The sequence below is a fragment of the Doryrhamphus excisus genome, chromosome 9, assembly GCF_030265055.1.
Source record: "Doryrhamphus excisus isolate RoL2022-K1 chromosome 9, RoL_Dexc_1.0, whole genome shotgun sequence".
NCBI lineage: Eukaryota > Metazoa > Chordata > Actinopteri > Syngnathiformes > Syngnathidae > Doryrhamphus > Doryrhamphus excisus.
In genome coordinates, this window is record NC_080474.1 from 10091364 (window position 1) to 10105023 (window position 13660).

The window sequence follows — 13660 nt, forward strand, 5'->3', positions numbered from 1 at the left end:
TAGTGACATGATTACAGCAATAAAAGTCATGGTAATGCAAACATAGAAGCTTCTTGAGGTCATATAGTGATATCGCAGCAAGCTCAGTATGTCGGTATGTGGTGGAAATATACAATTTACAATATTTCAACTTTCTCCTTAAATCATCTTTGTACACTTTCTTTTGTGATATCATAGATTCATCCCATAATATTATAACTTCTTCCCCAACCTAATTTCTTAAAATTTCAATTTTCTTCTGTTTTGTATGTTTCTCATAATATTGTGACATAAATTTTATTTTAATTATTACTCTAATTAAACTTGTAATATTATGAGAAATTTTTTTTATTGGAAACATTTTTTCCTCATAATATTACAAGTTTAATTGCAATCTTTTTCTTCTTACCATACAACTTTTTCAACTTAATATTTTTGTATTTTGATTTTTTATTGCCTTAAAATTCCATCATTTTTTTCCATTTTTTGTAATTTTCTTCCTCATGAGTACAACTATTCCCATTATATGTGGACTTAAATGTTGAGCGTTAGAACTTTTTTCATTACCTCTTTTTAAAAATTAATTAATTAATGTATTGCTTTTATTAAATTATTTATTTTTCTCTTGACGTTATAGCAAATAATGTCTACTGTCTTTTTTTTAAATCAATATTTATATTCATCCTCATCATATTACGTTATTCTCATAAAATGTTTTTGTTATGATACCATACTTGGATTATATTGTTGTAAAATGTATGCTATTGTATGCCATTCTTGTTATAATATATTTTTAGAATACATTTAAATATCTCCCGAGCTGCACTTTGGAGACCCCTGCTGAAACGTGTGACATTTTCCCTTTTTGCATAATGTTGCTCCATGAGAGAAGCCGAGTGAATTCCAAGTGTCCTTGAACACAGCAGCATCTTGTGCCTGAGGAGGCACCATTCTGAGAGAGAACTAGCTCAGCTCAGGCTTGGCAAAATATACACCTTTTTGAAAGACATATCTCACCTTGAGGTTGACAATAGGGAAGTTGTCTCTGTCCGACCTGCGGACAATGGTGTAGAGGTCTTGAAGCTTAGAGGACAGGAACGCTCTGAAGGTCCCCTTCAGGCCTACAGCACGGGCCTGCTGGAAACACAAGAAATCTGCCCCTCGAATTCCTCGCATGTTTCCAGTTTGAGGGGTGTTCAGAGCAATGAGATGGAGCTGATGAGAAAGAAAGATGACAATGTAAGTTTTTCTCAAAGCGCACAAGATAAAATTAATTAAATTCTTACATTTAGTGTTTTATTAATGTATTTTATGCTGATCGTGTGTACTGTGTACAGTGAGCGACTTAAGAGTGCATGTGACTGAGGTTAAATTTAGGTCCAATATCTGACTTGCATCACAGTTGCGGAACTGAACACATCCAAATAATTTTTTTGTTAACTGTCAATGTACAAAAATGTCTTTCAGAAAGCTGCACTTTATTATTAGCTATTAACTACCATCTGAACTACCCACGTTCATGTACAATTATTTTGCAATAACTTGGCTTCAGAGAGCTAAAATGAATTACATACATTTTGAGATTGTTTAATTAATTTCTGGTCGTCCCCCTCCACTTACCCCTGATCCTGACTTGTCCACATGCACAGCTGGTTGCAGTGCAGGATGGCTAGGTCTTCGCTGAGGAGTGACCGGATGCTTGTTCTGAACATGTTCTGTAGCCAGTCTGCTGTCTGTCTCACCCGAGTGTCTCTGGTAAGGGAATCTGTGGTCGACATGCGGGTGTGATGGTGGCTCAATGGGTTGGACAGTGGAGACACTCTGAGAGTAATGGCCAGCTCCGTTGTTCTGAGACTGGTCATGGGACTGGGGGTACAAGACCACAGGGGGAGGCTTGACCTCTGCGACCTCATTTTCCTTTGAAGCAAAATTTCAAACAAGGATCAGTACATTTCAAGAAATGGAAAACCTCCACCTTTCCTTCTTCTGTGGCGTTAAACTCACCAGCTCTCTAAAGAAGGGCCTGTAGTCTCCAAGCTGTGAATAAAATAGAATTCTAGATATGAAGACATTCAGACGACCATTTGGCAAGAGGGTGAAGAATCAAAAGAACCATACCATGACTTGTCGCAGTCCATCACGGACTCTTAAATAGAGGTCGGCTTTGTCGATGATGTAGATAAGGCTTCCTTCTGCCTGGCGTCTGGCAGTCGCAATCATTGTGTCATAGGACCTTAGAACTGTAACCTGTGGAAAGCAAATTGACAAAGTTGTACTGAACCATCATTTGTCAGTTAATGAGCAGCGATTGGTATTGGCAATACCACTGGGCCCTGCATATTCAGTTCATAGACGTTTGACAAAAACTAAGGAAAGACACGTACTGCAGATGAGAGTCCAGGATTTCCAGGTGGGCCAGGAGGACCAGGAGGTCCTGGTACATTGGCAGCTTTAAAAATAAACAGCTTGTTTAGGGTGTGTCTTTATAACCACTGGTGTTTCCATTCGTCCAAAAAAGCAGAATCCAATGCGTCGGTAGCGAGCCACTAAATCAAAGTTACTTACAGTGACTGGGCCAAAAGGCACCGGGCAGAGAAGGAGATGCTGCTGGTCCTGGTGGTCCAGGTGGACCAGGTGGACCGGGGCGGCCGTCGTACCCAACTCCTGGTGGGCCAGGGGGACCCTGAGGTCCAGGGGGACCCCTAACAGGCTCTCCTTTTGGACCCTAAAACAAAGAAAACATTTAACAAAATATATCAAATACAAGTTGTCCATAACATGAAATTCAAACATGCTGATAATGTGCTGATGTTTTATTCTAAAACTCACTGGTAGGCCTGGTTTGCCGGGAGGCCCTTGTGGACCTTGAACTCCTCCAAAACGAGGGTCATAATATCCACCAGGTTCACCCTTTTCTCCCTTTACTCCTGCGTTTCCTTGTTCTCCTTTTAGGTCATTCTGTTGAGAAAAAGCTTTGCCTGTGTAAAAGCATTCTGAGCAATTGTCACATTTGTACTTGAGGTAAGTTCACATGGTTTAGAGCAGTGATTCTCAACTGGTGGTTCGCAACTGAACTGTTTGTTTGTGGTTTACTCCCATGAAGATATTGAATGTGACAGTCCTGCCGTTAATGATCATTAAATTTGTTTAATACTGGCTGGCACGTTGGCATCCAGTCTCTACTTCCAGATTGGATTTGGCATCCAACACATATGGCTGTATGTTGAAAGCAAACATTATGAAAAGATAAATTGTCGTTTATTATGAACTCCTATACCATTTATCAACACCAATGCACTTGAGCGTGTGACCAACCACAGCAGAGTGGGCGTGCCTGGAGGCGGGCCATAATAAATTAAAACAGACCATTTTCAAACACAAAACACAAGAAATACAGCTGGAATAGGTGGAGATTCTGGAAAATCTAAAAAGGCTGGTTATCGTGTATTGCTGCTCTACAGAAGTCCACAAATCAGTACAGAGGGTGGAAATATTAGCCTTTTCTCAGGTATTAGGCACTTAACTACATGATGCTAGCTGTTAGCATGCTAACATTGTTAATATGCTAATGTTAGTATGTTAGTGTTTATGCAATTTTCATTCATTCAGTGACAAATTACATAAATACTAAGTGCTATCATGCGATACATATGTTAGCATTCCTAGTATGCCAATATTGGCATATTAGCATAGGTAAAAAACATAGACACTTACTGTAATCATGCTAAGTGTTAGCATGCTGACAGTATTTCAGTCTGGCATCAGCTCAGCAAGTGCAAAACTGCAGAATTCACATACAATTTTCTCCAAATTGCACATTTCTATTTAAATATATTAGACGTGTGAAATTGGAGTTGAAACATTTCCACAATTTTTGAGTGAGTCCAGCAGTTAAACCAGTTGAGAACCACTGTAATGTTGCGTTTGTGTTAAAACAAGGTTTATCGCTTATTCTGGAACTTTCAGATGCTCACCTTGAATGTGTAAATGTCAAAATTAGAGGCTGATCCTGCAATATATATATATTTTTTGTTAAAATGCAGTAAACTGAGCACTTACAACAGCTACTGTATATGGAACATATTATGATTTTAAATGTGGAAAAATTTAATGACTTACCGGGGAGGCCTGGAAGTCCATGTTCGCCACGATCCCCCTTTTCTCCTTTAATTGCTGCAGTTCAATATGACATACACACAGCCTCATGAGACAGTATTCCATACAGTAGGTAACAGGCGTTGGCATTACTCTTTCTGATGGAGACATCTCTTTTGTGGTTGTGACGTCTTTCGGCTCATTACTCCAATCTATTAACACGGATTAATCTTCAGACAATGGCGGATATTTATACCTCTTCAGCGTGAGGTAGCCAGAGGAAGATGAAATTAAGAACCGTTTTGTCTCCAGAAACTCAAAAACCCTTCTTTGATCTACTGTAACTCTTTGAACATTTGTTCTACTTCCCAATTTTTAGCATTATTTTAGAGTGGCATTTTTTTAGAGCATTATTTTAAGTTCCATCTTATTGTACCATACCACTGACATTAACAGTAGCTACACCTAAACGATCTAATGAGGTCACAGATAAGAAGCACTTTTACAAATTAGAATTATCTGTGTGTAAACAAGCCTGGGTCAAGTCTGGTGCTTGTGTGTCTAACATTATAGTAACATTATTGACACCAAGTGACCAGTGCAGAATAGTACTTCACAAGTCTTTGAATGTGTCTTCTGAATGCCTTATACTTGTATTGTATTTAATTTTGCCATTTCTATATTTGATAATGCATTTAGGCAAAAAAATATGCAGACATTTCTTAAATATTAATTATTTTTTACTAATAATTGGCCACATTTAACCATGAAAAAGCACAATCAATTTTTTCTAAACAAATTAATCATGTGAAGCCATGAATTTCGAAGCAAGAGGTGATGAGGGATTATTGAATGACATTTTCTTAAGGGTAAAACTAAAAATGTTGCTTATTGGGCCAGTGGGCCTCTTTACTATTTTATCTCATTGCATTTCACCTAATTAAGTATGTTCAACAGTGTATAGGGAATATGTCATACCTGGATAGTTTCTAGAGGTTTCATCATAGGGCTGTGAACAAAAGAGAGTTACATATTTAGATGTATAAATGACATTTAAATGGTTTGGTTACTTACATTGAAGCGGTCAAAGGGACTGGCGGGCCCCGGGGGTCCAGGAGGGCCAGGTGGTCCCGGTGGGCCAGTAACTCCCTGATAAAAAAATATTAGATTCTGAATTATTCCTCACTTTATTGTGAAGAAAACACCACATGACTAGCAAACTATTAACAATAAAATATTTATTTTAAGACATTTAGACCTCAGCTCAGTGTAAAAGTTCAGTGTTTTTACCGGGTAGACAGAGCCTCCCCCCGGCTCTCCTTTTTCACCCTTGTATCCATTTACACCAGGGCGACCCTAAAAAAAGACAAATCAATGTTATTAAAAGACATTACAAAATACACTATTGCAGTGTTTTTGGTCAAATACTGTAATGTGTGTTCAATTGTATTTGAAATATATTTAAATGATGGCAAGCGCCTGACAGTCCAAATGTTTACTTACAGGTCTTCCCGGCATTCCAATTTCACCCTTGAATCCAGCAGGTCCATATTGTCCCTTCATTGAAAAAAATTATACATAGTCATGACACATTACTGTTAACTTTTGAAAAATAAGTGTTAACACATCAAATTCATTATCTGACCAACAATACAATACCAAATGTGTAAATGCTTACAGGTGGTCCGACGGGCCCAGGAGAGCCTCTGTCTCCCTACATGCACAATACATAGAAGCATAAGCAAACATGAGGAGGCAATATATTTAGAAAGAAATGAACCACTGGAAAGAATGCAGACAATTAAAGCGATACTCACTTTCAAACCTGTTAGCCCATCCAAAAACAGTGGACTCCCATCAGGACCGATTACTAAACCTGGCTCACCTTTCTCACCCTGCAGAGACAAGAGTGATCAGTTACATTGCGAGTGGTGACACAAGGTGTGCATACTGTACACACAGTAATTTTCATTGTACCTTGATGCCATAACCGGAAGGGCCAGGGTCTCCTCTTTCACCCTTTGGACCCATAGGACCCTGCAGGACAAAGGAAAAAAAGCAATTGCATTCAAGTTCAAGGAATGGCGTGGCCATCATACAATGTGTTAAGGCGTCAACAACTCCGTCCAATGGTTGGCATCGTAACTCTGCATAGTCAGAGATATCTCAGCTTGCAGAAGGCGCTCTTGAACGGTGCAAACAAACATGGACAGCGTAGGACATACGTAGGTAACGACTAACTTTTGTTGACGACATGTAACGAACTGTTATGAGAAAGTACCCGCAAGGCATGCTGGGTACACCAGCGACAAGTACAATACGCAATCACATCAGACTGTGTGTCACCTCTCTGAAACAAATGGACTTACAGGGAATCCAGCTTGGCCAGGCAGCCCGGGTCCTCCCTTTGTAGAAAACACACACATTAATGGAGTAGACTTTCTAGTTGACTTTATGCTACCTCTTACAAAAAGTGTGATATTCAGCAAAAATGTGAGGTAGCAATTACAATCAAAGCCCAATACCAACATTTAGACTGATTTAGTACAATATACAGTATATCTTCTATTAACCTACTTTATTGAATACATACCTGAGCCCCAATACTGCCAACAACACCATCAAACTGTAATGATATAAACCGAATAATTGTAAGACAAGACAAGACAAGAGAAAAGAAATGCAAAATAAAAAAAAAAGTTTTGTGGTTGAATACGGCCTATTAGTAAACAGAAAACGTGCACATCTAAGTAACTTTTGTCTAAATTAAGCATTTAAACATCAACAAGTATAAAAATGGCTAATTGAACTAAAATACTAATATAAAGCATTCAAAAGACACAAAGACATAAAGACAAGATATTGATGAAACCAGTATTTGACATCGGTCACTATGGTGTCAGCGTCAGAAGCACCAGACTTGCTTGCCCAAACAACAGGCTTTTATTGCAAGTTTCAATTATCTGACAACAGGTACAGTAATTCCTAACATGGACTACTGCCACAGTCTTAACCCACGCAAGCTAAAACTAAATTTTGAACCTTTGGTGTCACTTCCTGTCTGCCCCACGCTCAGTTCCCCTACCATCGGAATACATTTACAGCACACTTATGTGTGAAATGGCTTATTTGGTTTTATTATGTCAACTTGGGAAATAAGAGTGTAAAAGGGTGCTTGTTTAAAAATATGTATTTTGAAGGTCCTAAATAAGTTGTCTATGATCTAACTACTATAATATTTAATCTATAAATAAAGAAAATCAGGAATTCTACTTCCAAAAAAGTACTTGTTTTTTCAATTTCATTTTCATTTATTTCTTTTACATTTTCAGATGGCTGATAGATGATTTGTCCAGGTGGTCCGGGTGGGCCTGGCGGTCCTGGAAATCCAGATCCATCTCGGCCTGCTTCACCCTTAAACAAAATATGGATGTTAGACAATTACCATCTTATCTTCTACCACTTCTATTTCTTTGCGGTGACAATCAACACATGAACAGTTTGACTGGAAATAATAATCACCCTCTCTCCTTTGTCACCTCTGTCACCCTTTGTTCCCTGGAAAATTAAAGAAAATTTAAGAATGAAACACGAGACTGAAAAATCAACAACTTGCCATTGTATCAGAAGGTAGCAGGTTTCAGCTTGAGGTCACAAACAAATATCCGGACGTTCTCCTTCAGGATTTTTTGTTAGACAGCAGAAGCTTTGGTTCCATTTATCACAACAAGTCTTCCAAATTCTGATGCAGCAAAACAGCCCCAGAACATCACACTACTACCACCATATTTTACTCTTGGTGTGACGTTATTTTTCTGAAATACTTTTATGGCAGATGTAATTGGACCGACATCTTCCAAAAAGTTCAACTTTTGCCCTGTTAGACCACAAACATGAAGATGTTTACTGCCAACAATGAGACAGGCCTTAATGTTTTTTTGTTCAGCAGTGGTTTTGGTCTTGGAACTTTTTTTCGCCATTTGTGGATAATGGCTCTCACTGTGGTTCTTTGGAGTCCCAAATTACTTTCTAAAGTTTCCAGACTGGGGGGAAATCGCTTTCACATAGGCCCATGAAGGTTTGTTTTTTTCTTCCTTAATAATCCAAAGTTTAATTTGCAAACAGCATTTTGTGTTCAGTTGTGCTGTGACTGACACATATTTAATGTTTTTGGATGATCAGAAACATTTACATGTGACAAACATGCAGAAAAAATAAGAAATCAGGAACACTTTTTCACACCACTGTACCTGTATATGCAGTATATTAATTTAACATGTTTGCTGGAGCTTGATAACAAACGGACAGGACAAGAACATCGGATATGGTGAATTAATGACCTGAATTCCAGGGAAGCCATCTAATCCCGGTTGCCCATCTCTTCCTTCTGGGCCGCCACTGCCCTTCTGACCGGGGAGGCCAGGCAAACCGGGTTTACCCTGCAGAGGTTCAGACATTCCAGATATAATGCAGAAAAAAGCAAGAGACTTCATACAATCATAAAACTGTGGTAAAATACCTGCATCTTGACAATATAAATAAAACATTGACATTTTTTATCTCTGTATTATATCCGTGCCCACTGTTATCCTCACATCACATTATATATAAAAATAACACATGACTGATTACCACAATAACTGCTTGGCTACTTACAGGAAGTCCAGGTAGACCCGGTGGACCCTGAGAAGACACATTTAGTTTGTGATTATCTCAATAAAACCACAATTCTACCAAAGACAACATCCATTATGATGACAATGGCAAAGCTGTTTGAATATTCAGTTATCCTACTTCTGTCCCCTATCACTGTGAAGCTCAGAATAGGTGGGCTCTCCAAATTTTAGGTGCTGGCAACAAAGGAGAAACTCCCTAAGTGCCTAATGTCAGGCTGTTGTCAGGATGTTATCTTTAGTCGTTATCGCCTGTCACCTCTGTCTATTTAAGAAAAGTGTTGGGATGCTGTCTTTGCACCCAGTCAACTAACCCATACAGCCTCCAAGACTGTTTCAATGAACTTACTCTGTCTTAATTAACACAACTTTTATCCACTTTTTACAGGGCCACATATGAAAAATAAAAGAGTATTTTGATATTTTGTAAAGCAAGATGTGTAGATATGCAAAGAAGTTAGAAATCTTTCAAGAAAATTGCATCTCAGCTTTGTGACCATCTTCCAATGTTCACAATTTACAACAAACATTATTAAAAAAAGACAGATACAGAGACAGATTTTTTTCCTGTGCTTTCTATGATGAAATATTGTGAAATATATAAATATATATATAATACACACACACACATGTGCAGGTGTGCACCCCAAATTCAAATGTACCAGAGCAATTACATAACAGCTGGCTACATTGCACGTGTGTATATGTGTGGCAGTAAACCAAGAGAGACCTCTGGTAGAATTTCTGTACATTGTTCATACAGAGAGAGAAAATCAACCTTACCTGTATTCCTTCGGGTCCTCTCACACCAGGAACCCGATTTGAGAAACTTCCACCAGATCCTTCCATGTCATCCTTCGAACGACAACAACATAAACAATGATTCTTCTAACTTTGACCATATATACTTATGGAACTTACAAATCCAACACGATAGCTTGGTCCAGGAGGCCCGGGGGGCCCAGGTGGGCCAACTGGTCCCATTGGACCAGGTAAACCAGCCAATCCAGGCTCCCCTGTACGTCCAGGTAAACCATTATCTCCTTGAGCTCCCTGTTGAATAGATGAAAAAACATATATATAGATATACATATATATATATATATATATATATATATATATATATATATATATATATATATACGTATATAGACACACACACCAGAACTAACATTGATGCCAACAAACTAGAGGCACAATCTTTCATGCTGAAGTTCTGAAGTTGTTCTGTTACTTGCATTAGAGGATTAAAAGTTAGGAGGAGGATAAAGCGAGAGGAAGGAGATTGGTGAAGACAAAGGACAAAAGAGGAACCAATGAAGCTCTAAAAGACAAAACTGTTTGTTTCTAACAGTGTAATTATTAAATAGGCATGTCCCACTGTCTTGTCCTTAAAATTCAATGTTGATGATATGATGTTTCACCTTCACGCCAGCTGGTCCAGAAACACCAATATCACCAGAATCGCCCTAAACCGTAACAAAATAAAGATATATAGTTGACACATTGAATCACTGCCATATCATAAAACAATGTTAAGTTAATAAAAAAATAGTGGAAAATAAAACCTTACACTCACAAGTCCGTGATAACAATCATGACGATTGGACACCACATTATTTTGGATGTCAACATATACATAACTCACATTTCATTCACATGGCATAACTAGGCCCCGTAAGTGTGTGTTGGAAGCAAAACAGAAAACGTTCAAAGAGCTAGCCACACTAATTACCACACGGGAAGGCTGCAACACGAAAGGGAACGGTTGATGAACTTCCAAAGTTCCTGTACTTAGTCAATATTATCTGTGTAGCAGAAAATGTGTATTTTGCAAACTGCGCATTATAATATTTACGTATATAGGATGCAATTTCAGTTCGTTTCAGTTCAAACAATCAAGAAAACCATTATATTTGTCCCGCCTCCCCCAATTCAAAATATGCATAGAAAAGATCCTTGTACACATCTGACTGTGTTTTATGATTAGGAAAATAACGATGGCATAATTCAACACAGTGTGCCACAGAAAGGATAGATAATATGAGACCGTATTAGATATTAATGCCTTTTATTATTTACATATAGACTCGACCATCCTCTGGACATCTGGGATGTAGCCTTTTGACTCAGAACTCTGAAATTATTAATTTAACTGGAGCTATATTAGCTGTCTTACGTACCATGGGAAAGCCATAAAAACAACAAAACTCATGAAATCATAGTCACCAGTTGTGGATGTACAATATTTTATGTGCTGAACATAAAGATGATGGATGTAGAGAAGTGATACAGGAGGACCATACGTATATTTTTAATGGGTTTAATTAGAGGTTGTTATCATCGGACCATTTACTTAACTACAATTGCATCAAGTATAATATATTCCATCTTTATTAGATAGTAGATGGAGGCTGTTTTTGTCTAAACGATAATGGAAAAGGCTAAGCATGGTTGTTGAATTGAATGGTAAACTCAAATGTAGGCATAGGTGCCAGTACTTGACTCACCATTAGTTCACTAGGTCAGTTAATATATGGTATTAAAATGATATTCTGACTGAGGTAAATCTGTATTAAATTACCTTTTCCCCCTTAGGACCAGGGGCTCCTGGTGCACCATCAACACCTGGTAAACCAGACAAGCCCTATAAGCCAGAGATTGACATCACAAGTGAATGAACGATCATCATAACCAAGTTGATAAACAAGCTACAATTATCTGACATGCAGTATGTATGTTAATTGAGGAATACATTGGTACTTACAGGTTGGCCAGGTGCTCCATCTTTTCCAGGTGGACCAACAGCTCCAGATGTCCATCCAGTACCTGCAGTTGAGGGACCAGAAACACCAGGTGGACCAGGGGGGCCCGGTGGTCCCGGTAGCCCTGGCAGTCCCTAAATCAAAAGATATGAATCAAGCATCCGTCGACAAAAATTCCAATAAACTAACATTTTTCACACAGATGTATTTCCCTTTACATATTGTGGTTGTATTAAATTATTGTTACCCGAAAAGATTCCAGATCTGGGAATCCTGAGCCCTCCATATCCACAAAAGTCTGAAATACAGCCATTCCAAAAACAGTTATATCCAATCAATGATCATAAAAGACAGAAGGTATACATGGCTCACCAAAGATTGACTTACAGGTCTGACTCCTGGTCCTGGGGGTCCTGGAGGACCTGGGGGGCCCCTGAGACCAGGCTGACCCTCTCCACGATCACCCTGCAAGCATAAAATCCGATTTATGGAGCAGAATTGTGATGTCATGTGCAACCCAGAAATAAATGTATTTCTTTGTATGCTACATCAATAACAGCATAAAATTATTTTCCCCAATATGTGTTGCATCTAACCTTCTCTCCCTTTGGTCCAGCATCACCAGGTGTTCCTGGAAAGCCGGGCGGTCCAGCAACACCCTGAATTAAGAAAAGACATTTCAGTGAATCTAGTACAGCACATGCAAAGGCATAGTGTAGATTGTAGGTATGCATCTACCGCCACCACACACGCTTATATATTTAACACAACACTCACCCTCTTGCCATCCTCTCCAGGATCACCCTGTGTAAGTGCGTAAAATGTTGATTAATATATTCAATATATGCAAATATTAACACTGTGGTTGAGAGCTTGCTTTGCAAGATATATAGAACACTAACTGGTTCTCCCTCAGCTCCAGGAGGTCCTTGGGCACCGGGTGCCCCTTGGGGTCCAGGTGGGCCTCGAGGACCAGGCCCACAGGAAGCATCTGAGACCTCCTTGCACGCTGAGACCTCAGATGCCGGACCTGGAGGGCCAGGGGGACCAGGGGGTCCAGCAGGGCCGGGCTCACCCTTCTTTCCTTGGTATCCAAAACCTGCATTGCCCTGAAAAATAAATGAGCATAGTTTTTTCATAGTCAGGAATATTGGAGAAATATTCGTAATACGCTGACTTTTAGTGAGATATAGTCTTACTGTAGGTAAAAGTTCGACGACACTGAATCAAGAAATAATCTGTAGACTCACCTTTACTCCTCTTTCCCCTGGTTCTCCCTAAAAATTTAATAATGAAAGAATATATTAGCAAATATCTAAAATAAGCTTTATATATTAACTTATATATTAACTTAAATGAGTGGAACTGTGTATTTAATGTATTTGTATGACAAAATGTCCGCGTTAGCAGCCTAATGTTAGCAACTGAAAGTCAGCTCAGTTGCCCATCTATGATGTCATCAGTGGTTGACCCTGTAGTTCTTTGCTAACTAACACAGTTATTCCACATTCCCATTCTCATAGGATCATGGCTGCAAAATAACCGATGATGGACAAGAAGGTGAGAAACACTAACATTTAACGCTTCCTGGAACAGATAAATTGAATTTACATGATTTCTCATGGGAAAAATGTATTTAATTAGAGTACGTTTCAACGCCAATCAAGGTTCCATAGCATTTCTATCCATAATACAGAGTTCATAGACACCTAGAGTCACCCAGATATTTTTAGATCAACTTTCAGCTTTCAACTAGAAACAAATGTGTCACTTGCTTCAAAGATTTTGCTTGTTATTTCTTGATACAAATTTAAGCTCTTGTGTATTTTTAATCAAGAACTAAAAAAATGTAAATAAAAAAATTCTGCAGACCTTCAGTCCTTGGGCTCCACCTTGTGAGCCAACAGCAGAGCTATACCCTGCATCTCCTTTTGGCCCCGCTAGACCTCTGTCTCCTTTCTGTCCTCTGTCCCCTCGGTCTCCTTTCTCTCCTTTAGCCCCAACTGGTCCTGTAAAACAATAACAACCAATTTACATGTACACCCTTTCTTCTAGACAACTTGATTTATGCCATTGTAATGAAACACAATCCAATTGTCAGTGAGTAGCAAGACACAAGTTGAAAATATTGCATATTCTTGACCTAAA

The 13660-nt window shown here is 38.7% G+C and overlaps 1 protein-coding gene across 6 annotated transcripts in view; it reads right to left on the reverse strand.

Annotated features, from left to right (window-relative positions):
• col18a1a (collagen type XVIII alpha 1 chain a) overlaps positions 1-13660 on the reverse strand; it is a 66078-nt gene that overhangs the window by 1373 nt on the left and 51045 nt on the right. For all 6 annotated transcript variants that reach the window (XM_058081532.1, XM_058081531.1, XM_058081528.1 and 3 more), the window contains 34 exons: positions 13385-13521; positions 12763-12789; positions 12415-12621; positions 12290-12316; positions 12109-12171; positions 11900-11977; positions 11760-11810; positions 11515-11646; positions 11332-11394; positions 10172-10216; positions 9669-9800; positions 9531-9602; positions 8731-8757; positions 8415-8513; positions 7597-7632; positions 7399-7488; positions 6668-6700; positions 6444-6479; positions 6052-6111; positions 5892-5969; positions 5753-5788; positions 5578-5631; positions 5365-5430; positions 5149-5223; positions 5053-5083; positions 4099-4152; positions 3954-3988; positions 2809-2937; positions 2545-2704; positions 2364-2428; positions 2098-2226; positions 1984-2016; positions 1600-1896; positions 997-1194 (listed from right to left, as the gene is read on the reverse strand). In XM_058081532.1, the coding sequence (XP_057937515.1) occupies positions 997-1194; positions 1600-1896; positions 1984-2016; positions 2098-2226; positions 2364-2428; positions 2545-2704; positions 2809-2937; positions 3954-3988; positions 4099-4152; positions 5053-5083; positions 5149-5223; positions 5365-5430; positions 5578-5631; positions 5753-5788; positions 5892-5969; positions 6052-6111; positions 6444-6479; positions 6668-6700; positions 7399-7488; positions 7597-7632; positions 8415-8513; positions 8731-8757; positions 9531-9602; positions 9669-9800; positions 10172-10216; positions 11332-11394; positions 11515-11646; positions 11760-11810; positions 11900-11977; positions 12109-12171; positions 12290-12316; positions 12415-12621; positions 12763-12789; positions 13385-13521 (2855 nt within the window). The remainder of the gene's footprint in view (positions 1-996; positions 1195-1599; positions 1897-1983; positions 2017-2097; positions 2227-2363; positions 2429-2544; positions 2705-2808; positions 2938-3953; positions 3989-4098; positions 4153-5052; positions 5084-5148; positions 5224-5364; positions 5431-5577; positions 5632-5752; positions 5789-5891; positions 5970-6051; positions 6112-6443; positions 6480-6667; positions 6701-7398; positions 7489-7596; positions 7633-8414; positions 8514-8730; positions 8758-9530; positions 9603-9668; positions 9801-10171; positions 10217-11331; positions 11395-11514; positions 11647-11759; positions 11811-11899; positions 11978-12108; positions 12172-12289; positions 12317-12414; positions 12622-12762; positions 12790-13384; positions 13522-13660) is intronic.